General features: G+C 35.2%; 1 protein-coding gene across 1 annotated transcript; it reads left to right on the top strand.

Annotated features, from left to right (window-relative positions):
• The first annotated feature begins 6,244 nt into the window (after window positions 1-6,244).
• LOC145812820 (uncharacterized) lies at window positions 6,245-9,123 on the top strand. The gene is made up of 3 exons (XM_082908046.1): window positions 6,245-6,529; window positions 7,531-7,996; window positions 8,774-9,123. Exons 1-3 carry the CDS (start codon window positions 6,245-6,247, stop codon window positions 9,121-9,123), a joined length of 1,101 nt encoding a protein of 366 aa, XP_082764172.1.
• The last annotated feature ends 17,260 nt before the right edge of the window (window positions 9,124-26,383 follow it).

Raw genomic sequence — 26,383 nt, 5'->3', positions numbered from 1 at the left:
AACATTGGGATAAGACGTTGAAGAATCGAGGCAACCTGTTGGTCAGGCGCCGCGATTGTTGAAATTGCGCGCCAGACACGACGCTCGAAGAAGATAAAGGAAGAAGGAGAGACAAAAACAGGGGAGGAGAGAAAGATATATATATATGTATATATATGTATGTGTATGTATGTATGTGTGTGTGTGTATTATATTATGTACGTATATATCTGTGTACACGTAACTATGTATATATTTTCTCCGTATATGTATATGTGTGTATCTGTATACGTATATAATTTACCTGTGTGTATATGTATATGTATGTAATACGTATTTTGTATATCGTTCGTGTGTATGTGTAACCTTCTCCCTCTCCGTATGAGATATGGTCAGGTATGCCTGTTGGTTACACCACCTTTTCACCTTTCACGTGAGACATGTTAGGATTTGAAGTTTACCTGGTTAAAACCTCCCCCCCCCCTCGTATGAGATACGGTTAGATACGCCTGTTGGTTACATGTGAAACGTGTTAGGATTTGAAGTTTACCTAATTAAAACCTCCCCCATCTCCGTATGAGATACAGTTAGGTACACCTATTGGTTACACCACCTTTGCTCCTTTCACGTGAAACGTGTTAGGATTTGAAGTTTACTTATTTAAAACCTTCCCCCCTTTCCGTATGAGAAACAATTAGGTACGCTTATTGATTACACTACCTTTGCACCTTTCACGTGAAACGTATTAAGATTTGATGTTTACCTGGTTAAAACCTTCCCCCTTTTCGTATGAGATACGGTTAGGTACGTCTGTTGGTTACGCCACCTTTGTTCCTTTCACGTGAAACGTGTTAAAATTTGATGTTTACCTAGTTAAAATCTTCCCCCTTTCCGTATGAGCTACAGTTAGGTACGTTTGTTGGTTACACCACTTTTGCTCCTTTCATGTGAAACGTATTAGGATTTGAAGTTTACCTGGTTAAAACCTTACCCCTTTTCGTATGAGATACGGTTAGGTACACTTGTTGGTTACACAACATTTGCATCTTTCACATGAAACGTGTTAGGATTTGATATTTCCCTAGTTAAAACCTTCTTCCTTTTTGTATGAGATACGGTTAGGTACGTCTGTTGGTTACATCACCTTTGTTCATTTCACGTGAAACGTGTTAGGATTTGATGTTTACATGGTTAAAACCTTCTCCCTTTCCGTATGAGATACGGTTAGCTAGGTATGTTTGTTGGTTACACCGCCTTTGTTCCTTTCACGTGAAATGTGTTAGGATTTGATGTTTACCCAATTAAAGCCTTTCCTCTCTCCGTATGAGATACGGTTAGGTACGCAGTTGGTTTCATCACCTTCGTTCCTTTCACATGAAACGTGTTAGGATTTGATGTTTATCTTCCTCATCTCCGTATGAGATACGGTCAGGTATGTCTGTTGGTTACACCACATTTTCACCCTTTATGTGAGATGTGTTAGGATTTAAAGTTTACCTGGTTAAAACCTCCCCCCTCTCCGTATGAGATACGATTAGGTACGCTTGTTGGTTACACCACATTTGCTCCTTTCATGTGAAACGTGTTAGGATTTGAAGTTTAACTGGTTAAACCTTCCCCCTTTTCGTGTGTATGTGTAACCTTCCCCCTCTTCATATGAGATATGGTCAGGTATGCCTGTTGGTTACACCACATTTTCACCTTTCATGTGAGACATGTTAGGATTTGAAGTTTACCTGGTTAAAACCTTCCCCCTCTCTATATAAGATACAGTTAGATACGCCTGCTGTTACACCACATTTGTTCCTTTCATGTGAAACGTGTTAGGATTTGAAGTTTACCTAATTAAAGCCTTCCCCCTCGCCGTATGAGATACAGTTAGGTACGCCTATTGGTTACGCCACATTTGATCCTTTCACGTGAAACGTGTTAGGATTTGAAGTTTACCTAGTTAAAACCTTTCCCCCTTTCCGTATGAGAAACGATTAGGTACGCCTATTGATTACACCACCTTTGCACCTTTCACGTAAAACGCATTAGGATTTGATGTTTACTTCGTTAAAACCTTCCCCCTTTCCGTATGAGATACAGTTAGGTACGTTTGTTGGTTACACCACCTTTGTTCCTTTCACGTGAAACGTGTTAGGATTTGATATTTACCTGGTTAAAACCTTCCCTGTTTCCGTATGTGTGACAACCCAACTCTGTATTATGCTAATTAATCTTAATTATGCTTATAATTATGAGCTTGATATAATTTTGAATGCTAATTATATGATTATATGTGTTTTTAAATTTCTATCTGTTCACCGTAGAAAAATCTGTTTGATTTTTTATTATAAATTTAAATTGAAGGCCATTTAGGCGATAGAAACTAAAATTGGCCGTATTATTGTGATTAGCATAATTTTTGGAGCCTATGGCAATTAAATAATTTTTGGAGCCTATGGCAAAATTTAATTGAAAATTAATTCGGATCAAAATAACTATATTAAATCAATTAAATTGAGTGCAATTGGCTAACCTTGATTGAGATGGATTAATAATGCATGAATGATTCATGAAGAAATGAAGTGTGTATGTAGTTTGAATGCATAAACGATGGCCATACAAGAAAAACAAGAAATAATTTGGAGAATTAGATCATGATTTTGAGTAATTGGTCTCAAATTGTCCATCTTCTCGTGTCATATAATGGTTTTCCATGTTTTTATACCAAAAGCTTGAGCTTCAAACAGAGTTCTGGAAAACCCAGAAATTGACTTGTTCGCTCGAGCGAGGAAAGTATCACTCGATTGTGAAAGTCTAGCTCCCATAAGTTTTGCAAAGAATTGCACAGTGGCTCGAGCGGCAAACTCTACGCTCAAGCGAACTCTGTTTTGCAAGACTCCTCACTCGAGCATCGAAAGTCTCGCTTGAGCGTAAAATGCATGCAACTAGTACTTTTGCAGACCAAAGGGGTCCGCTCGAGTGACCAAAACTGCGCTCGAGCGAAGAACCCTGTTTCAGAAATTTTGAAAAGACGCCTTATGTTTCGTTTTCCATTCTCTTTCATTTCTAAGCACTCTTAGGCATGCATTAAGTACGCTAAATGAATTAAAGAGCATGAAAGAAGCCTAAGAACATTAATCAAATTATAGAACGGAATGAATTGTATTATGACCCAATGTATTATGAATTATGTAGGGTCGAGTGCAAGGACGAATCAAGCACCAGAACACAGTTAGTAATATCTTAGTAAAGATATTTTTGTGTAAGCATTATTTTCTAAATGTTACCTACATGGTAAATTTCTAGCCCTATGAATTTGTACTATGAATGAGCATTCTATTCGCTTGATTCATAATGAAGTATGTGAACTGATTGATACATGAGTATGAAATGGGCCTAAGGCCGTCTTGTATGTTTGACGAGGACACAAATTGGGCCTAAGGCCATTTGGTATGTTTGATGAGGACACGGATTGGGCCCAAAGCCATTTGAAATGTTTAATAAAAGAGGCTAAAGGTCATCTTATATATAAATTGGACCAAAGGTAGTTTCGAATAAAGAATTGATTGGACCAAAAGTCGTTTTGAACATGAGTATGGATGTGACCACGATCATATGCGCGTAATTATGAATATAAGAATGTTGGACCCAAGGTCGTTTGGTAATATGATATGGAGGACCAGTGGTCATTGGTACATGGGTCCATTAGACCTAAAGTTGGTCTACGAATGAGTATTGGACCCGAGGTCGCTTTGTACATGATTTGGACCCGAGGCCGTTTTGTACATGATTTGGACCCGAGGTCATTTTGTATATGAGTTGGATCTGAGGTCGTTTTGTATATAGATATGATGTATTGGAACCGATGTCGTTTTGCTTTGCTATAATCTATAAATCTGATATGAATGGAATAGTAGTTCAAATGTTTAAATCATACGTATGACTCATTTATGAACGAATCTCATTCATTAACCTCTTTACTCTGGTATTATTTACTAGGCATTAGCTCACTCTGTATTTATATGTATGTAGGTAAGCAGCGAGATGTCCAACCCCAGCCCCAGTGAGCGTTGAGAAACCAAGTTTTGTGAAGTTAACCAAGGTCGCCTCATGCAAAGGCCTTACTTTTATTTTACCTATCTTTTGTTCTTTTGTGGTCACGTATGACCAAACTTGTATAACATTGGTTTTGGTGTTTTTGTTTTTGTTGAATACTAACTATTGAATGATCCTGGACGTATATAATACATACACAATATGAATGCTTGTGCGGTGTGAGTTATTAGATGAACATGTTTTGGCTAAGCCATATATGGACAGCTCATTGGACAATTGTAAATTTTGCTTCCGCAATTTGGCCCTTATTATTGAACATGACTTGATTTTGACTGAGGCCGCAAGTAATCTCGTGATTACTGGCCGGTTATGACTCTAATCCGTAGGGGCGGGTTCAGGCCATGACAGAATGGTATCAGAGCATGAGTAATAACTCACACACTTGTCCAAATGAGCGATAAAGTGTCTAGAAAAGACACAAGTAGCATTCATATGATAAATATATGTATGGAATGCATTGAGAACTTGCTAAGTGGATTGAAGTATGCAATTATATGATATATAACTGTTGCCTAGCTATACGAATGTACTCTTTGTATATGAATATTGTGCATACCTTCTATGTGAAATACAATGCAAGTCTTATTAGATAATGGTGAGAACAAGAGCCAATAAGCTAAAAGAGTCCTCCACTAACCGGCTGGACCGAATGGAGAGAATGATACAAGACATGGCAGAAACATTACGGTAACAACAGCAATGGCAACATCCACAACCCTCACCTCTGGTACAACCTATACCGGATATGCAAAATGATGACTGGATAATAGCCCTCACTAAAGAATTCAACAAAATAAAGCCACCACTGTTCCATGGGGGTGTGGACCCATTGAAGGCTGAAGCTTGGGTCCTTGGTATTGAGAAGTTATTTGAGGTATTTCCATGCTTGGAGACACAGAAAGTACAATTGGCCACTTTTACATTGGAAAATGAAGCAAGAAGGTGGTGGATGCTAGTCCGTGATGATAACAAAGGCATTGATTGGGCACAATTTCTTGCACTCTTTTATGAAAAATATTTCCCATAGTGTGTCCGCGAAAGAAATGTGTCGGAATTTGAAGGGTTAAAGTAAGGCAATATGACCGTCGCTGAGTATGAAGCCAAGTTCACCGGATTGGCTAGATTCGCCCTGCATATGGTTGACACTGACTACAAAAAGACGAGGAAGTTTGAAAATGGTCTTTGCAATGACATTCTGGAAAGGGTAAATGTGCTGAAATTGCCCACATATGTTGATGTGTTAGACAGAGCCTTAATGTTAGAAACTAACATGGCCAATCGAGGCAAGCCACCAGTTGACTAGAAAGCTAAGAGGCAAGGCTTTTTCTCAGGAATGAAATCATCAAAGAAACAAAACACAGGGTCTTCAAGCACCTCGGGCTCCACCAGAAATACGGAACCAACATGCACTCAATGTAGTAAGAAGCACCGTGGAGTTTGTTACCGTATTTCTGGGGCATGCTACAGATGTGGGGAAATGGGGCATATAGCAAGGGATTGCACCCAAACTAAGCAGTAAAAAGGTGGAAAACCAACTGTTAGTTCGACCGGATCTGTCCCAAAACTGGGTAATACTACTAGGCCTGCTACCACCTAAGACACAATGAAACAGTGGAGAGTCTTTGCACTTGTCCTAGGTGACACACGGAATACTGAAGCTATTGTATCAGGTACTATTTCTATATGCAATCAAGATGCTTTTTTAATAATTGATTCTGACTCAACACATTCCTTTGTGTCTACTATATTTGCATCTAGATTGACTAGACCTCTAGAATCATTGTCATATTTGCTATGTGTGTCTACTCCATCTGGCAAATCTGTATTATGTACATCTGTGTATCGTGTTTGTGACATGTGAATTGGTAATACTACCTTATATGTGGACTTATTACCCTTGGACATTGGGCACTTTGATACAATTCTGGATGTGGAATGGCTATCGAAATATTGTGCCATTATCAATTGTGTGACAAAACGGGTTGTGTTTAAACCGCTAGGCCATGTTGAATTTGAATTTGTGGGTAATGGGGTAGTGCCTCCACCTTATTTGATATCTGCAATAAAAGCGTATAAATTGATCAAGAAAAGGTGTCAAGGTTATTTGTGTAGTGTATTATCTGAATAATCCGTGAATGTTGAATTGGATAATATTTCTATGGTTCGAGAATTTCCGGATGTATTTCCCAACAAACTACCAGGGGGATTGGTGGACCAGGAGATAGAATTTACCATTAATGTTGTCCCGGGTACCCAGCCCATCTTGAAAACTCCATATAGAATGTCCACTGCTGAGATGAAAGAACTAAAAGAACAGTTGCAAGATTTACTAGACAAAGGGTTTATTCGACCAAGCACTTTGCCATCGGGTGCTCCCGTGTTGTTTGTAAAGAAGAAAGACGGAACCTTATGTTTGTGCATTGACTACCAGGAACTCAACAAGGTAACGGTCAAAAATAAATATCCATTACTTCGAATTGACAATTTATTTGATCAGTTACAAGGCTCACAAGTGTTTTCAAAAATTGATTTGAGGTCCGACTACCACCAGTTGAAAGTGAAGGCAGAAGATGTTGAGAAAACTGCATTTAGAACAAGGTATGGTCACTACGAATTTCTTGTTATGTCATTTGAAGCGACTAAGGCACCTGCAGCATTTATGGACCTTATGAACCGGATTTTCAAGACTTATCTTGATGAATTTGTTGTGGTTTTTATCGACGATATTTTGATATATTCAAATAATAGATTTGAACACGAACAACATATGAGAACTGTCTTACAAACACTTAGAGAAAAGAAATTGTTTGATAAACTTATGAAATATGAATTTTGGTTGGATGAAGTTGTTTTCTTAGGGCACGTTATCAACAGAGACAAAATTTCAGTGGACCCACAGAAGATTGAGGCAATTATTAACTGGCCTACACCAACAAATGTAGCAGAAGTTCGTAGTTTCATGGGCTTAGCTAGATATTACAGAAGCTTTGTCGAGAATTTTTCAAAAATATATATGCCTCTTACCTAACTAACACTCAAGGGACAACCATTTGAATGGAATGACGAAAGAGAATCTGTTTTTCATGAACTGAAAATGAGACTAACCACTGCTCCAGTGTTGACATTGCCTACAAGTACGAAAAATTTTATGATTTTCAATGATGCGTCTTATAAGGGTCTAGGGTGTGTATTAATGCAAGATGGACGGGTAATTACTTATGCCTCTCAGCAATTGAGACTACACAAGAAGACCTACCCAACACATGACCTGGAATTGGCCGCAGTTGTATTTGCCTTGAAAATTTGGCGGCATTACTTGTATGAGGCAAGATGCAAAGTTTATACAGATCACAAAAGTTTGAAGTATTTCTTTACTCAAAAAGAGTTGAACATGCGGCAAAGAAAATGGCTTGAACTAATAAAAGATTATGATCTTCAAATTAGTATCACCCCTGGAAAGCCAATACAGCTGCTGATGCCTTGAGCAGAAAATCGATGGGGAGTTTAGCTTGCCTACTTACTGAACAGAAAGAAATCTTGCAAGATTTTGAGAAATCCAGGATTGAAATGGTATTACATGAGCAAAGCAGATTGATGGCCGCCATTTCAACCGAACCAGTAATCATCAATGAGATCAAACAGAAACAAAAGGAGGATGAATTCCTCAAAAAGATAATTGATGAATTTGAAGCAAATTCGAAATTGTGTGTTCCGAATATTCTCGAATTAAAGCGGAGAATTCTCGATGAAACTCATAAATCGATATTTGCTATGCATCCGAGTAACAACAAGATGTATCAAGACCTAAAGCAGAGTTATTGGTGGCCAAATATGAAACGTAAGATTGCAGAATATGTGTCTGAATGTCTTTGGTGTCAACAAGTTAAGGTTGAACACCAGAAACCAGCAGGTCTACTCCAACCTCTCCCTATTCCGGAATGGAAGTGGGAACATATAACCATGGATTTCGTTGTTGGCCTACCTCGGACACCTAGAGGTATGGATTTCATTTGGGTTATAATTGATAGACTAACTAAATCTGCACACTCTTTGCCTATAAAATCTACGTACGATGCATACCGATTAGCTACTATTTATGTTGATGAGATTGTTTGTTTACATGGAGTTCCGGTGTCTATTGTGTCAGATAGAGACCTGAAATTTGTATCTAGATTCTAGAAGAGTCTTCAAGCAACAATGGGAACGAAGTTGAGGCTTAGTACGGCATTCCATCCATAAACTAATGGAGAATCAGAACAGACTATACAAACTCTAGAAGATATGCTCCTAATATGTGCTTTGGATTTTCAAGGGAGTTGGGAGACTTACCTGCCATTGGCTAAATTTGAATATAATAATAGTTTCCACTCCAGCATTGGCATGGTGCCATACGAAGTTTTGTATGGACGAAGATGTAGATCTTCGATATGTTAGACTGAAGTTGGGGATAGGGTCTTGCTTGGGCCCTAGCTTGTACAAACAACTGTTTATAAAATCAAAGTTATTCAACAAAGGCTTAAGACAGCTCAGAGCCGACAGAAGAGTTATGAGGATGTTAGAAGAAGACCCCTTGAGTATGAGATTGGTGATCATGTGTTCATCCACGTGAATCCGATGAAAGGCCAACTAAGATTCTGTAAAAAGGGTAAACTATCATCCCGTTAAATTGGGTCGTTTCAAATTCTAGAGAGACTTGGTCCAGTTGCTTATAGAATTGCCTTACCCTCGGAAATGGAACAAATGCACAATGTATTTTATGTATCAATGTTGCGGGGCTATCTCCGAGATCAGTTCCATGTGATTGACTATCACCGAATAGCACTTGATGAAAATATAGAGTACGGAGAATGGCTAGAACGGATCATTGACCGACAAGTAAAGCAACTGAGGAATAAATCCATTCTAATGGTGAAAGTGGAATGGAAAAAACATTATGGTAAGGATGCCATGTGGGAGAAAGAAGAAGAAATGCAACAACACTACCCACATTTGTTTCCAACAGAAGGTAACATAAGTTTAGGGGACCAAACTTCCTAAATAGGGAAAAAATGTGACAACCCAACTCTATATTATGCTAATTAATCTTAATTATGCTTATAATTATGAGCTTGATATAATTTTGAACGCTAATTATATGATTATATGTGTTTTTAAATTTCTATCTATTCACTGTAAGAAAATCTATTTAATTTTTTGTTATAAATTTAAATTGAAGGCCATAGAGGCGACATAATCTAAAATTGGCCGTATTATTGTGATTAGCATAATTTTGGAGCCTATGGAGAAATTTAATTAAAAACTGATTCAGATCAAAATAACTAGATTAAATCAATTAAATTGAGTGCAATTGGCTAACCTTGATTGTGATGGATTAATTTAAACTAATCTCTTAGTATATATATGAGTTAAACACTTAGGCTCCTCATTTTTGACTTCAAAAATTTGAAGAATACACCCTAGAGAGAGAGGGTAAGCCGAATTAGAGAGAGAAAGAGAGAGGGAGCTCAATCTTGGGAATTTGTAAGTGAATTCAAGAAACTAGGAGGATTAGCTCAAGAATTGGCTATAATTGAAAGATTTGAGGCTCCTAGGTGAGTAATTGAGCTCAAATTCATGAGTTTAAATTTATAACCAAGTGAGTTCAAGCATGATATGTGTCTAAGGGCAATACTTGAGTTGAATGTTGTCACGACCTGCTCCCCGTACCTAAGGGTTAAGCATCGTGATGGCCAGTAACTGAAGTTACCTACGGCCAATTCTTAAACAAATCAATAAACGCAAGCAGAAGTAATATTTAAATAAATGTACCAAAATAATCATTGGAGCTTCTATTTTTATTACAAAACGTATTGACCAAAAAGGCCGATATTTACATAGAAAAATATTATAAAAGTGTTGTGTGTGTCTATTCCGCAACCCCGCGTCTAAGACTTTCCAAAGCTATTTCTGAATTGTATTGGTTCTTGAAAATTGGTAAACAACTATAAGCACATGGCAGAGTGAGAAATATTATACCAAGAGTATAAGGGACATGAAATAACCATGGATCGTTAGTTAGGCCAAAACATTTACATAAACAAATCATTTAAGTAGCAGAAACTGAAATACAGATATTATATAAATATATAACCATAACCACGGTACATAACAGAACAGAACAGAACAAAGGTCACATAAGTGACAGTCAGAACAGAGGTACGGATTCAAATGGTGGCTCGTATAGATTCTAGAGGTGGCTCCCACAATAGTGTAGCACTTAGCTCCGCACAGCACTTTGGTCCGCACGGAACAGAGGTCAATAGATTCATGACAGACAGAGGACCAAAAAGTGGTCAAACAGAAGCCAATGGTTATTTAAGTCCCCCAAGGCGTGGGACTCCCGTGATGGTACTTACAAAACATAATTGTATATAAGGTCATAATCAAATATTCTTTAAAAGTAAAAAAAAATATCCATGGATTTCCTTTTAAGCAAATAGGGTTCAGAAATAAAACCACGTAACTGAAACCTTTATAAAACATAATTTTTATTAAAAACGTAACTTGTATAAAACAGATTTTGGTAAGTCAAAACATACGTAAAATACATTTTAGTAATTCAAGATATAATATAACTTACCTTAATTTTAATACCTTACTCTTTCTTTTCACTATAAAAAATCCTTTTAACTTCTACTTTTTTTTCCTTCCTTTTTCCTCTTATTCTTTTCTTTCCTTTCATTCTTTCTCTCTTTCTTTTCTTTTCTTTTCTTCTTTCTTTTTCTTTCTTCACGCAGGTTGATCAACTCCTCCCTTAAATGGGGAGGAGGACGCCACAGGCGCTCAACACGTGGCAGGCGTCGCTTTTGCTCAAATTTAATTCATAATTATATAGATTCATTCTTATCCTTAATAGGTATTTAAGATAATTATCTTTTGATCCAATATTTAATATAATTATATAAATAATATAATTTCTAATTAAATTACATTCTATCGTATATCAACATAAAATTAATTATTTATTTTACTACCACACCTATTATTATTATTATTTATATTATCTATATTATTATTATTTATATTTTGACCCCTAAACTTTTAATAATTATATTATTTTACAAAATTACACATAATAATATATAATAAATTATATATTTTCCGAACTGAGATTAAATAATATTAGTATAAATTTTACAGAATAATTAAAAATCTGGGTTGTTATAATCTTCCCTCTTTTTAAAATTTCGTCCTCGAAATTTGTCATATGTAAGCTATCCGCTGCGTACTCTGATATATATATATATTAGATGATTAATCTAATAGAAAATAGTACCTCAAAAAAGAACTTTACCAAAAATAACTCACTGTCTAATGGTCAAAAATTGTTTTGCGACAAAATAAGAAATAAGGAATGACTTTAAAAACTTTTCACTCGTTTTGTTCACGATAAAAATAAATAAAAAATGAGAACACAATGATTGAATTATATTCAAGAATTAAAAAAATTTGAGATAAATTTTTCATTGATGGGAAATAGTTTCAAAATTAGTATCTTTATAATTTGAACCCACTTTAAAGAACATCAAAATAAATTTTTTTTTTGAATACTGAACTGAAAATTATATGTATTTAATTATATTATAATTTTGGTAGGTGCTTAAGCCCGACATCCTTCTTTTCTTGTCCGTCTTTTACTGTTATAAATATAAATTATATCTATTATCCTTCACAAATTAGGCACACTAAAAAAAATTTATTATATATGTAATCATATAAAATTATAATATAATTAAATCGACGAACAAAATGTAATAGTTCGGTATTAATTACCCGTTATCCCACTTTTTAAATGTGCTTGTGTCCTATGCTCCAATGATGATTTTTTTCTTAAAAAGACCATTGCTCTGATACCATTTGTCACGACCCGCTCCCTGTACCCAAGGGTTAAGCATCATGATGGCCAGTAACTGAAGTTACCTACGGCCAATTCTTAAACAAATCAATAAACGCGAGTGGAAGTAATATTTAAATAAGGGTACCAAAACAATCATTAGAGTTTCTATTTTTATTACAAAACGTATTGACCAAAAAGGCCGATATTTACATAGAAAAATATTATAAAAGTGTTGTGTGTGTCTATTCCGCAACCCCGCGTCTAAGACTTTCCAAAGCTATTTCTGAATTGTATTGGTTCGTGAAAATTGGTAAACAACTATAAGCACATGGCAGAGTGAGAAATATTATACCAAGAGTATAAGGGACACGAAATAACCATGGATCGTTAGTTAGGCCAAAATATTTACATAAGCAAATCATTTAAGTAGCAGAAACTGAAATACAGATATTATATAAATATATAACCATAACCACGGTACATAACAGAACAGAACAAAACAGAGGTCACATAAGTGACAGTCAGAACAGAGGTACGGATTCAAAAGGTGGCTCGTACGGATTCTAGAGGTGGCTCCCACAATAGTGTAGCACTTAGCTCCGCACAGCACTTTGGTCCGCACAGAACAGAGGTCAATGGATTCATGACAGACAGAGGACCACAAAGTGGTCAAACAGAGGCCAATGGTTATTTAAGTCCCCCAAGGCGTGGGACTCCCGTGGTGGTACTTACAAAACATAATTGTATATAAGGTCATAATCAAATATTCTTTAAAAGTAAAACAAACATATCCATTGATTTCCTTTTAAGCAAATAGGGTTCAGAAATAAACCACGTAACTGAAACATTTATAAAACATAACTTTTATTAAAAACATAACTTGTATAAAACAGATTTTGGTAAGTCAAAACATACGTAAAATACATTTTGATAACTCAAAATATAATATAACTCACCTTAACTTTAATACCTTACTCTTTCTTTTCACTATCAAAAATCCTTTTAACTTCCACCTTTTTTTTTCCTTCCTTTCCTCTTATTCTTTTCTTTCCTTTCCTTCTTTCTCTCTTTCTTTTCTTTTCCTCTTTCTTTTTCTTTCTTCACGCAGGTTGATCAACTACTCCCTTAAATAGGGAGGAGGACGCCACAGGCGCTCAACACGTGGCAGGCATCGCTTTCGCTCAGATTTAATTCATAATTATATAGATTCATTCTTATCTTTAATAGATATTTAAGATAATTATTTTTTGACCTAATATTTTAATATAATTATATAAATAATATAATTTCTAATTAAATTACATTCTATCGTATACCAACGTAAAATTAATTATTTATTTTACTACCACACCCATTATTATTGTTATTTATATTATCTATATTATTATTATTTATATTTTGACCCCTAAACTTTTAATAATTTTATTATTTTACAAAATTACGCATAATAATATATAATAAATTATATATTTTCCGAACTGAGATTAAATAATATTAGTATAAATTTTACAGAATAATTAAAAATCTAAGTTGTTATAAATGTGATGAAATTGGAGTTGTATATACATGCATGTTGCATTCACCATGATTATGTTCAATTGAGTATAACACATGAAGGATTGAGCATCAAATTCACATGCATGCATAAATTTAATGAGCTTCATGATTTTGAGCACCATTTGTGTAATTTGAAGAAGGATTGGAATCAATAATTGACATGCATGAATGATTCATGAAGATATGAAGTGTGTATAAAGTTTGAATGCATAAACTATGGCTATACAAGAAAAATGAGAAATAATTTGGAGAATTAGATCATGATTTTGAGTAATTGGTCTCAAATTGTCCATGTTCTCCTGTCATATAATGGTTTTCCATGTTTTTATACCAAAAACATGAGCATTGAACCTTTAAACATCAAGTTTGAGCTTCAAACAGAGTTCTGGAAAACCCAAAATTTGACTTGCCTGCTCGAGCGAGGAAATGTCGCTCGAGCATGAAAGTCGAGCTCCCAAAAGTTTTGCAGAGAATTGTACAGTGGGTCGAGCGGCAAACTGTACGCTCGAGCGAACCTTGTTTTGCAAGAGTCCTCGCTCGAGTGTCGAAAGTCTCGCTCGAACGTAAAATGCATGTAACTAGTACTTTTGCAGACCAAAGGGGTCCACTCGAGCAGCCAAAACTGCGCTCGAGCGGAGAACCCTGTTTCAGAAATTTTGAAAAGCCGTTTTATGTTTCGTTTTCCGTTCTCTTTCATTTCTAAGCACTCTTAGGCATGCATTGAGTACGCTAAATGAATTAAAGAGCATGAAAGAAGCCTAAGAACATTAAGCAAATTAAAGAACGAAATGAATTGTATTATGACCCAATGTATTATGAATTATATAGGGTCGAGCGCAAGGACGAATCAAGCATTGGAACACAGTGAGTTATATCTTAGTAAAGATATTTTTGTGTAAGCATTATTTTCTAAATGTTACTGATGTGGTAAATTTCTGATTGTACTATGAATGAGTATTCTATTCGCTTGATTCGTAATGAAGTATGTGAACTGATTGATACATGAGTATGAAATGGGCCTAAGGTCATTTGGTATGTTCGACGAGGACACAGATTAGGCCTAAAACCGTTTGGTATATTTGATGAGGACACAAATTGGGCCCAAGGCCGTTTGGAATGTTTAACAAGATAGACTAAAGGTCTTCTTATATACAAATTAGACCAAAGGTAGTTTTGAATAAAGAATTGATTGGACCAAAGGTCATTTTGAACATGAGTATCGATGTGATCACGATCATATGCGCGTAATTGTGAATACAAGAATGTTGGACCCAAGGTCGTTTGGTAATATGATATAGAGGACCGGTGGTCATTGGTACATGGGTCCATTAGACCTGAAGTTAGTCTATGAATGAGTATTGGACCCGAGGTCATTTTGTACATGAGTTGGACCTGAGGTTGCTTTGAATATGGATATGATGTATTAAACCCGAGGTCGTTTTGCTTTGTTATGATCTATAAATCTGATATGAATGGAATAGTAGTTCAAATGTTTAGATCATAAGTATGACTCATTTATGAACGAATCTCATTCATTAACCTCCTTACTCTGGTATTATTCACTGAGCATTAGCTCACTCTATATTTATATGTATGTAGATGAGCAGTGAGACGTCTAACCCCAACCCCAGTGAGCATTGAGAAACCGAGTTTTGTGAAGTCAACCAAGGTCACCTCATGCAGAGGCCTCACTTTTGTTTTACCTATCTTTTGTTCTTTTGTGGTCACGTATGACCGAACTTGTATAACCTTGGTTTTAGTGTTTTTGTTTTTGTTGAATACTGACTATTGAATGATCCTGGACATATATAATATGAATGATTGTGTGGTGTGAGTTATTATATGAACATGTTTTGGCTAAGCCATATATGCACAGCTCATTGGACAATTGTAAATTTTGCTTCCGTAATTTGGCCTCTATTATTGAACATGACTTGATTTCTGACTGAGGCCGCAAGTAATCTCGTGATTACTTTCTGATTATGACTCTAATCCATAGGGGCGGGTTCGGGTCATGACAGTATAAGCTATGGTTAGGTACGTTTGTTGGTTACACCACCTTTGTTCCTTTCACGTGAAATGTGTTAGGATTTGATATTTATCCGATTAAAGCCTTCCCCCTCTCTGCATGAGATACAATTAGGTACGCTGTTGGTTTCACCACCTTTGTTCCTTTCACGTGAAACATGTTAGGATTTGATGTTTACCTTCCTCCTCTCCATATGAGATATGGTTAGATATGCCTGTTGGTTACACAACCTTTGCTCATTTCATATGAAACGTGTTAGGATTAGATGTTTACCTGGTTAAAACCTTCTCCCTCTCCGTATAAAATACGGCTAGGAACATTTGTTGGTTACACCACTATACCTCCTCCCGCGTGAAACGCGTTTGGATTTCGAGTTCATTATTTTCTCTTCTCACGTAAGATGCGTTTGGATTTCGAGTTCACCTATCATTTGTGTTGTGGCACATTTGTATGTGATCTTGTGGCACATTTAATGCGATGCACTCCCTGTTATATTTCATATCATTTGCACAAAGCTTGCCTCTTATGTTGCCATCTTCATATCTTTATCATCACTCCATGACATTGCATTGCATTGCATAATCATGAATTTTTAAACAACCGATTTCGCAAAACGTGTAAGTCCAACTTGCAAATTGCATTTTGAGCATATCATTTGCATTTTGTCCCTGAACTACACTAGTTTGATTCTTTGCAAAGGGATACATAGGCAATCCTCAGATTCAACCAACTTGTGTTTGTTTCTCGTTTGTTTGCCCAAGTCTTATAGCATTGTCAAAAGGACCGTTTTCGGGCTTTGACATTCACTCACGTCAAGAAATGACTTTGAGTTTTGTCAAAGAGGAACAACTGTAGACACCCCATTTTGACTTGGGTGCTTTCTTTTGAACATCCAATGATGAAAATTGGAATATGCTATATTACGAATTTCTAAGCAAAAAAGTCAGATTTAAGCTTTAATCTCAACCTTCAACCGTTTTGGCCAAATTATTTTATATCGTATCTATACATATTTTTGGTATATTTATTTAATAATAATAATAATAATAAATAAAATAAAAAAAAAAGAAAAAAATGAAGTACGCAGCGTAGGCGTACCTAATTCAATCATGCATATATATATATATTATATGAATAAAGAAAGGGACAAAGTGCGCAGCTGAGGCGTGCTTGATTTAATCATGCATACCTAATATATATAAATATGTTTCTCTGATGATGGGTGTTGGCCATTTTGTTTATCTTTTATTTTTTGCTTTTACTTTATATGGCTATAAATGGTGTAAGACTTTAGAAGAAAAGGAAGAGGCTCAAAACAGGAATAAAACGAGAGAGGAGGAGAGAATTGTTTAAAAATATAGAGAGTTTGTTTCGTCAAAATTATTTTCTTCCAATACCTTTCACATACCACCCTCACTGTCATACCATCTTTTAAAGCTGAAATTGAAAATTTCTTGCTGAGATTCCAAAACATACGCCATAACCGTGAGGGTGTAAAGAAGAAAGTTTGATAATCAAAAAATTCACCCTTTCCTCCGGAGGTGAAATTTCACAATTTTCTCATTTATTTTCTTTCTATTTCTCTTGTTTTAAATATGTGATACTTTGGTTGCTAAAAATAGTTGATTAATGAAATATCTCTAGTAATTATATTATATTGTATATATGTCCTTTGGTATGGTGGTAAGTGAAACCACCATTATATTATCATAAAAGAAAATAAAATAAAAAGAAACATGAAAGTTGTCTGAAGCATCTGCTTGGGTGTTATTTCTTGCTGGTATTACTATCTAAATATTATCTATGGAAAAATACTTCATAAGGTTTGGTTTGTCTCAGTGGTTAAGATGTTGGGTGTTGGGGCTTTGGTCACAGGTTCAAAACCCCATAACAATATATCTGTCTTTTGTTTCATTTTTAAATATATGACTATTTGTGGATGATGATGTCAGCATGACGCACCGTTGACATCAGCAAACGGAATATTCCTTGGTGTTAACGGAATATCTCATGAATTCTGAAAATTTCACTATGGCCCAAAATTTTCAAATAATCATGGTGTGGCCCGACTTTCTGGGAGAATTTTCAGTAAGGCCCCCAGAAATACGACGAAGTTATTCCTAGCTAAAAGGACCATTTCAGACACAACTGTGAAGTTAGAATTGTGAAATTTTGGATGTTTTTTTTTTTTAAGATTGTCGGATTAAGTTTTAATTTTGGCCACAAACAAAATGAGATAATTTGTGAATATTTGTTAGATTTTTCAATTGATAATTTTTGTATTTAGTATATCATTTCTCTTGGAAAGGTTTTGTTTCCTTTGTTTTGGTCTTGCTACATGAAAAACAGGAATTCCCAAATGATTTTCCAAAGGCGAAATAGAGCAGCAAACAAATTTTCGCTGGATGATCTCCAAGGCCTATGCAGTTTCTGCTTTTCTTTTTATTTTGAGTGTTTGTGAGGATTTTTTTTATATTGTGTTATAATATTTATTCATCTCCCTCGGATTTGTAATATTTAAAGTGTTGTAATAATTCTCTATCCCCACTTCTTATCTATCCCGTTCTTTAATCGTTTTCCCTAACTATACATATATATATATATATATATTCTTGTATGCCATGCATATTCATTCTTTTACATACATGATTTATGCCTAGATCCGGCTAAATTTGCATCTTTGTGCTTTAATTGATTATTACACAATTTTGTGCGCTATCGCATGTTTTGCAACATGTCATTTTTAGAAGCCAGATCTTTAGAAGTATTCTTGTGTATGTATTGCATTAGGATTTTGTGTATATGTATTGAATTAGGATTTTGTATATAGGATCATGCATATTTTACTAATTTTTTTTTGTAGCTATTCGAGGGACGTCGGTAAATATGTAAGTTTTTATGCTTTAGCATCCCGTTTTTGTGCATTTTTCTTATTATGTTTAAGCATCCTACCATGTGGCTACTTGCTTATTTGATATAACTATATGAATGCCAGTGGGTGGTGGTTGTGTCGCTTAATTTGGAATAGTGTTGATTTTCGTATTAGTAAACTCAATTTATTTACGTTTTACATCTCTAAAACTCTTTTAAAGTTACATGAAATCAAATTATTTCAAAATAAATAACATAGTCTATACTTGTATGGTTCACATAGTAATTTTTAGAATTTATTAAATAATCGAAATATAAACATATAAAATAAATAAAATTCATATCATGGTTTAATAAAGGCCGATCTTTTGATCGGGTGAGTGAGGGTGCTCAATTAATGACCTTCCCCTCTCATACCTAAGGTTTCGAACTGAGACAACTTTGGTTATGACGAACAGTGGCCTTGGCACGAGTCATGGGTTTCCTAATTTCCCAAAAATATTAGTGGCGACTCTAAGATCTAATGACACAGTCCATTTCTGGCAACAGTTTTGCAATAAAATGGATTTTCTAAAAGTTGCCAAATCTGGACTCTCATCTATGTTTCACATTGCACTAGTGAGACTAGATCAAAGAGACCGAGGGTCCGAACTGTTTAATGTGCACTGGTACCTCCCGGACATGTTACAATCCGTTATGTGTTTGTGTAGGTCACGCACCATAGATCGTTAATCTGACTGTTTTGACTCTTCTGCTATTGGAGCTATCAATGAGTAACAACCTTATAAAGATATGTTCAATTATAAGCATTCTCAGACTAATATAATAAGAAATGATCTATTTTTCGAAATGCTATGTTATGAATCAGGAATAAATGTCTATTTTTTTTAAATGTATTTGTGACATCCTTAGCACACGTGGCCCTCACCCGAGGGTAACAATACCGTGGCTTATGTTCATGTGACCCTTTCCTGGGGGTAACAATACCGTAGCCAATATGCACGTGGCGTTCGCCCGGGGGTAACAATACCAAGGCCTATGTTCACGTGGCCCTCGCTTGAAGGTAACAATACTATGGCTATTTATGCACAAAGATGATGACCTTTATGGTTGTCGGTACCAACTATGCATGTGGGTCTTATAACCAATCTAATAACTACCATATGTACCACATATAACTGCTTATGAAATCTGTTTAAAGTATGTGAATTTGAATCTGTTTCTGATATGAACTCTGATTTCTGAATCTGTTTTGGACATCATTCATAACCCCTTTACTCTATTGTTATTCACCGGGCTCTAGCTCATTCTATTATTTTTGTATGTAGGTGATCAAGCACGGAACCAGGCTCTGTGAGGTTGCCTGGAGATCTATGTGAGTCAGCCAACCCATATGCCTACCGAGGAGGTTCTGAAGTGTTTTGTGGTCAAGTTTTTTGAACCTTGTTATGATTTTTGTTTTTCTTTTTGTTTAAGTTTGAACTCAACTTTTGGTTTACCTGTAAAATGGTGACATAAGACTAATGTAATTATGACGTCACATATTGTATATCAATATAAGTTTTAAATTTTCCTGTCTCATGTATGTCTACACCACTCTATGGATGTTGTATGTTTATAATTACTTCTGCTAGCCCCTTATTATACATTAATTTGTTTAGAGGCCTTCGGTAATTCCTGGATTACTGGCCAGTTACGATGCTAAACCCATAGCAGCAGGTTTGGGTCGTTATAAACATCTTTCTTACAAAAGAAATAAAAAAAATAACCTTATCTTGTTTTTGTTGCACTTTTGTTTGTGAAGTTCCAATATCTGCAGTTTCCTTACCTTTAGTATCTCTTTTTAGTTTCTTAGTACTCGAATTGCCATGAGGAAAAGTTGCCAAGTGGGCACTTTCTGTCTTTTCTTGTTTTAGCCTTCCTTTTGCATACACTGTGCAGTGAGCTCACTAAGAGTCCACTTTTCCCTTTGAGTATTATAATTAATTTTAAAAGTATCAAATTGTGCAGGAAGTGAATTCAGAATGAGATGTATATGAATTTCATCAGAAAATTCTAGCTTTAGTGCTCTCATTCCAGTAACAATATTTGACATCTCCATTGTGTACTCGTTTATACTTCTTTTGCCATTATACAACATAGCAACAAGTTTGCTAAGAAAAGTACTTGCCTCCACCTTTTCTGATGCAACAAATCAATTTGCAATTTGATTTAGAAATTTCTTGACATTTCCTTGTTGGAAAAATGGTTTTATGTGGCTTATTTTGGGCCAACTTTGAGCCCAAAATTGAGTGGGCTCCAAACGTCTTTTGGGGTGGGTCCGAAGAGGAGACATGTTCCTTGCCATGTGGCAAGTCACACGGTGAAGACGGTTTGTCAAAACCATTTATGAGTGAATGGGAAGTTGACGTCGTTTTCGGGTTCGACGAATAGACATTTAAAGATTTAAATGTGGGTTTCCTTTTAATGGGTTGTCCCACATTGAAACTTTAAGAGAGCTTTTTTTGTGTATATAAGCTCTAGACTACAACACTTGGGTTGGGCCCCAAGGGGCACCCCAAGTTTGTAGAAGGGAGGAGTTATGGACAAAGTGAATCTTGGCCCAAACCACCACACACGCGCGCAGCCGCCGCCGTCCGTCTGGCCGTGCCGGGTCTCGGTTGTGGGTCGGGTCAGTTCTAATATTAATTTTTTAGAAAAAATTTATTTGAATCTTTTTAAATTTTGTAATTCGAACTTGAATTTGAATTCAAATTCTTGTCCAAAAGTTGTGCCTCCTTCTGTCCGAATTTTCTACAGTAACTGCCGAACAGATTTAATCAGTTTCAGATCTGTTATACAGTCCAAACAGGTCTTAATCTGTTGCACCTGGACAGATTGAATTTTGGATTGATCACATAGTCCAAATAGGTCTTAATCTGTTGCACCTGGACAGATTAAAAATCAAACAGATCATACAGTCCAAACAAGTCTTAATCTGTTGCACCTGGACAGATTAAAAATCAAACAGATCATACAATCCAAACAGGTCTTAATCTGTTGCACCTGGACATATAGAAATTCGAACAGATTCAAATTCAACTGTAGCAGTTTTTGAATAGTTATTTAACTGTAGCAGTTATGTATTTGTTCAGTTTAAATACTGCATTTGTTCACTTCCTTGGTACCTGTTCGGGTCAAATTTTTTGGCCTATAAATACAACCAATTTCCAACAGTCTGAGGCATCCGAAAAATAGTCTAAAAATCCTTTTTTTTTAGTTCTCCAAATTTTGCTCTTTAATTGCATTATTCTTCATATAATTTTAGGGAAAAAACAAAGAGAGTATAGAACAAAAGTTTGGTTCGCCGTACAAATTTGTTTGGAGTGCTATTACAAATTTGTGAAGATCATTGTATCCTCGGAGATAGACGCCACATAACCGTAAGCACCGTAGCGGAGCGAATCTATCTTAAGAACAGAGTGTCACACACTCGACTTGGTCTTTTATTTTTTATTTGGTTCGACAAAATAAATTTTGTAAGTTTTTATTTTATTTTGTTTGATTTAGTTTCAATTTATTTTATTTACACAGAAGATTGTTCCAACAATCTTAAGACAGATTCGAATTATTCAGTTTACAAAATTTTTCCTTTATTTCCTTTCTTCTTTCTTCTTTCTTCTTCTTACAGAAATTATTTTCTATGATTTTACAAAATAATATTCTGGTTGGAAAACAAATAGTAGTAATATACTGTTTGACAGATAGTAGTAATATACTGTCTTTTTCTTTGACAACTAGTAATAATATACTAGTGTCATTAACAATTCAGAATATTTATTTGTGAAATTTTGTCAGAAATTAATTTTGATTTTCTTAATTTATTTTTGAGTGTTCTTTAATTAAAAAAAATTATGTTTTAGTTTTTTTTAATTATTGAAGTGTTACATAAATTTAATTTTCTGTGTGAAATTAATTTGGTTAAATAAAATTTTATTTTATTTCTAAATTAATTAAAAAATAAAAGTTACATTCTTGTTTCTTTTATTTTTACAGAATTTAATTCTATGAATTTAGATTAATTTTTTGTGTAGTATAAATTCTAATTATAATTTTGTTTTATAATTTAGAATTCATGGCTACTGAAACAAATGCTCAAACAAGTACTAGTGTGGTGGCTTCTAGGGGTGGGCGCGGGTCGGTTGCGGCCACAGAACCTCCAATCTGCCATCCATCCGCCAGATTGGTGGATTGGAGAAAATCAATCCACATCCGTCCGCCAATCCGGCGGATGTGGATTGAGCGGATTAGCAGTGTGGCGGATGGATGCGAATCGGTTTAGCGGTTTCAAATTTTATAAATTTTCAACATAATTCAACTTGTGCACTTCCTCAAAAAAAAAAAGAGAAGAAAGTATTACAGTCAATGACTTAAAAAAATATTACCATCACTGCATGCTTCATCCAAAGCAAGAAAGTTTGAAATTTTAGAATATCACAATCACTGCATGCATTATCCACATACTACAATCGCAACATGCCTCATCCACATAAAGTATTACAATCTGTGGTTTTTAAAATATAAAAACAATTCAAACCACAAAAACTATGAACAAAGTAGTAGCAGAGATTGTATGTCTCTGTATTGTTACATCTATATTTGTTTTTGAAAATAAAAATCAACCAGCATATATCATATTTTCTATTTATTATTTTTAGAGATAGATTTAAAAACCAAAAAAATATAGATAAATAATACGTTTATTTTTTTCAATTCAAAAAAGATATTTAAGTTGAAAACTTTTTTTTAACAGAATATTTAAACTTTTTTTTAATTGAAAACACAAATAGAATATTTAAGCAAACTGAAAACACAAAGTCTTATAAATTACTAGGAGTGCTCGCGGTTTGGCGGTTCGGTTGCGGCCAAAGGAATCACAAATCCGCCATCCGTCCGCCAGATTGGCGGATTGGAGAAAATCAATCCGCAACCGTTAGCTCGTCATCACGCATTCGTCCAAAATGCAGCGGATCGGTTCGGTTTGGTCGGTTTTGGAAAATCGGTATATCCGCTGCTCACCCCTAGTGGCTTCAATTGTGCCAACCCCCTCTCATGTTGTGACAGTACCGATAAATCACGCTGAAAAACCAGAGAAGTTCTCAAGAACTGATTTTAAAAGATGGCAACAAAAAATGTTGCTTTATCTTACAAATCTAAACCTGACTCGTTTTCTCCGTGAGGATGCTCCTATTCTGAAAGAGGATGAAACTGACCGGCAAGTGGTTGCTGCGGTCGATGCCTAGAAATATACTGATTTCCTTTGCCGAAACTACATCTTGAACGGACTTGACAACACATTATACAACGTCTACAGTCCTATCAAGACAGTAAAGAAACTTTGGGAATCTTTGGAGAAAAAGTACAAAACGGAAGATGCCGGCTCAAAGAAATTTGTGGTTGGCAAATTCTTAAACTTTGTAATGGTTGATTCTAAAACTGTGATCAACTAAGTTCAAGATCTCCAACTCATTCTGCATGACATTTACGTAAAAGGCATGTCTCTCAATGAATCCTTCCAAGTTGCAGCCTTAATTAAGAAATTACCACAAGGCTGGAAGGAATTCAAGAACTACCTCAAACACAAGCACAAAGAAATGTCTTTGGAAGAATTAATTGTCCATTTGAGGATTGAGGAGGACAACCGCAATTCTGAAAAATGGGCTGGTAAGCATCCTATAGAGTCTAAGGCAAATATGGTGGAACGTGCTTCAAAAACCAAGAAACGGAAGTCTTCTAGAGAAAGTTCATCGTAAGGCTCTAAAGGGGGGGGGGAATAAAAAGTACAAGTTTAATGGCAAATGTTACATTTGTGACAAAGAGGGACATCAGGCCAAAGATTGTTGTAGCAAAGGCAAAAACAAAAGAAGAACAAGCAAGAAGCCTGCTCAAGCCCATATGACCGAAGTGGACAATATTTTCAATGGTGTAGATGACATCAATCTTTCTGTAGTTGTTTCCGAGGCAAATCTTGTCAGAAATCCTAAGGAATGGTGGGTGGACACTGGTGCTACTCGCCACATTTGTGCCGACAAAAAGATGTTCACATCTTATTCTACAGTGGTCAATAGTGAACAACTTTTTATAGGCAACTCCTCAACTTCCAAAGTTGAAGGACAAGGGAAGATTGTTCTTAAGATGACATCTAGAAAGGAACTCACTCTCAACAATGTGTTGCATGTACCAGACATTCACAAGAATCTTGTTTCCGGATCTTTGTTGAGTAAGAATAGGTTTAGGCTAGTATTTGAGAGTGATAAATTTGTACTTACTAAGAATGGGATGTGTGTAGGAAAAGGTTACATGTCTGATGGCCTTTTCAAGATGAATGTAATGACCGTTGTACCCTCAATTATTAATAAAAATACATCTTCTTCTTACTTGCTTAAGTCTTCAAATTTTGGCATGGTAGATTAGGGCATGTTAATTATGGATCTTTGCGTAGATTAATTAATATGGAATGTTTACCTAAATTTGACATTGATTCAAATCATAAATATAAAATTTGCGTTGAGGCAAAATTATCCAAAACTCTTTTTCATTCAATTGAAAGAAGTATGGAACCACTTGAATTAATTCATAGTGACATTTGTGATTTTAAATCAATTCAAACTAGAGGTGGGAAAAGGTATTTTATCACTTTTATAGATGACTATACTAGATATAGTTATGTTTATTTAATTCGAACTAAGGATGAAGCTTTGAAAACTTTCATTCAATATAAGAATGAAGTTAAAAATCAACTTGGTAAGAAAATCAAGAAACTTAGAAGTGATAGAGGTGGTGAATATGAATCACCTTTTGGTGAATTTTGTAAAGAACATGGAATAATTCATCAAACCACCGCTCCTTAATCACCTCAGCAAAATGGAATTGCTGAAAGGAAAAATAGGACTTTAAAAGAAATGATGAATGCCATGTTAATAAGTTCTGGATTACCTCAGAACTTGTGAGGGGAAGCAATACTTTCTGCAAATTATATTTTAAATAAAGTACCCCGAAAGAAAATGAATCAAACTCCTTATGAATTGTGGCATGAAAGAGTGACATCCTACAAATATTTAAAAGTGTGGGGGTGTTTGGCTAAAGTGGCTATTCCTAGTCTTAAAAAGACTAAGATAGGTCCTAAGACCATTGATTGCATTTTCATTGGTTATGCCAAAAATAGTAGTGCATATCAGTTTTTGATTTATAAATTAGAACATACCGAAATGCATGTAAATACTATTATTGAGTCTCGAAATGCATCTTTCTTTGAACATGTATTTCCAAATAAGACTAGACAAGAGACTAGTAACAATAAAAGATCTTTTGATGCTATTACTAGAAATGATCAAGAATAAGATCAAGTGCAAGAGATAAATCAAAATGAGGAAGAGGAACTTAGGTGTAGTAAACGTGCTAGAACCTCAAAATCTTTTGGTCCAGATTTTCTAACATATTTGTTAGAAAATGAGCCTTTAACTTTTAAAGAGACTATTTCCAGTCCTAAAGTTCATTTATGGAAAGAAGCTGTCAATAGTGAAGTTGAATCCATCTTGCAAAATCACACGTAGGAATTAGTGGACTTACCACCAGGTTATAAACCTCTTGGGTATAAGTGAATTTTTAAAAGAAAAATGAAAGTGGATGGATCAATTGACAAATACAATGCAAGACTTGTGGTCAAAGGTTATAGACAAAAAAAAAGGTCTTAATTACTTTGACACATACTCACCGGTTACTAGAATAACATCCATTAGAATCCTAATTGCCATTGCATCTCTATACAATCTAGAAATTCATCAAATGGATGTGAAAACCTCTTTCTTAAATTGTGAGTTAGATAAAGAAATTTACATGGAATAACCAGAAGGTTTTTCTGTTCCAGGAAAAGAAAAGAAAGTGTGTAAATTGGTTAAATCATTATATGGTTTAAAGCAAGTGCC

Source organism: Camellia sinensis, chromosome 15 (assembly GCF_055761805.1).
Source record: "Camellia sinensis isolate YWXY chromosome 15, ASM5576180v1, whole genome shotgun sequence".
NCBI classification, from domain to species: domain Eukaryota; kingdom Viridiplantae; phylum Streptophyta; class Magnoliopsida; order Ericales; family Theaceae; genus Camellia; species Camellia sinensis.
This window is presented reverse-complemented; position numbering and strand designations above follow the sequence as displayed.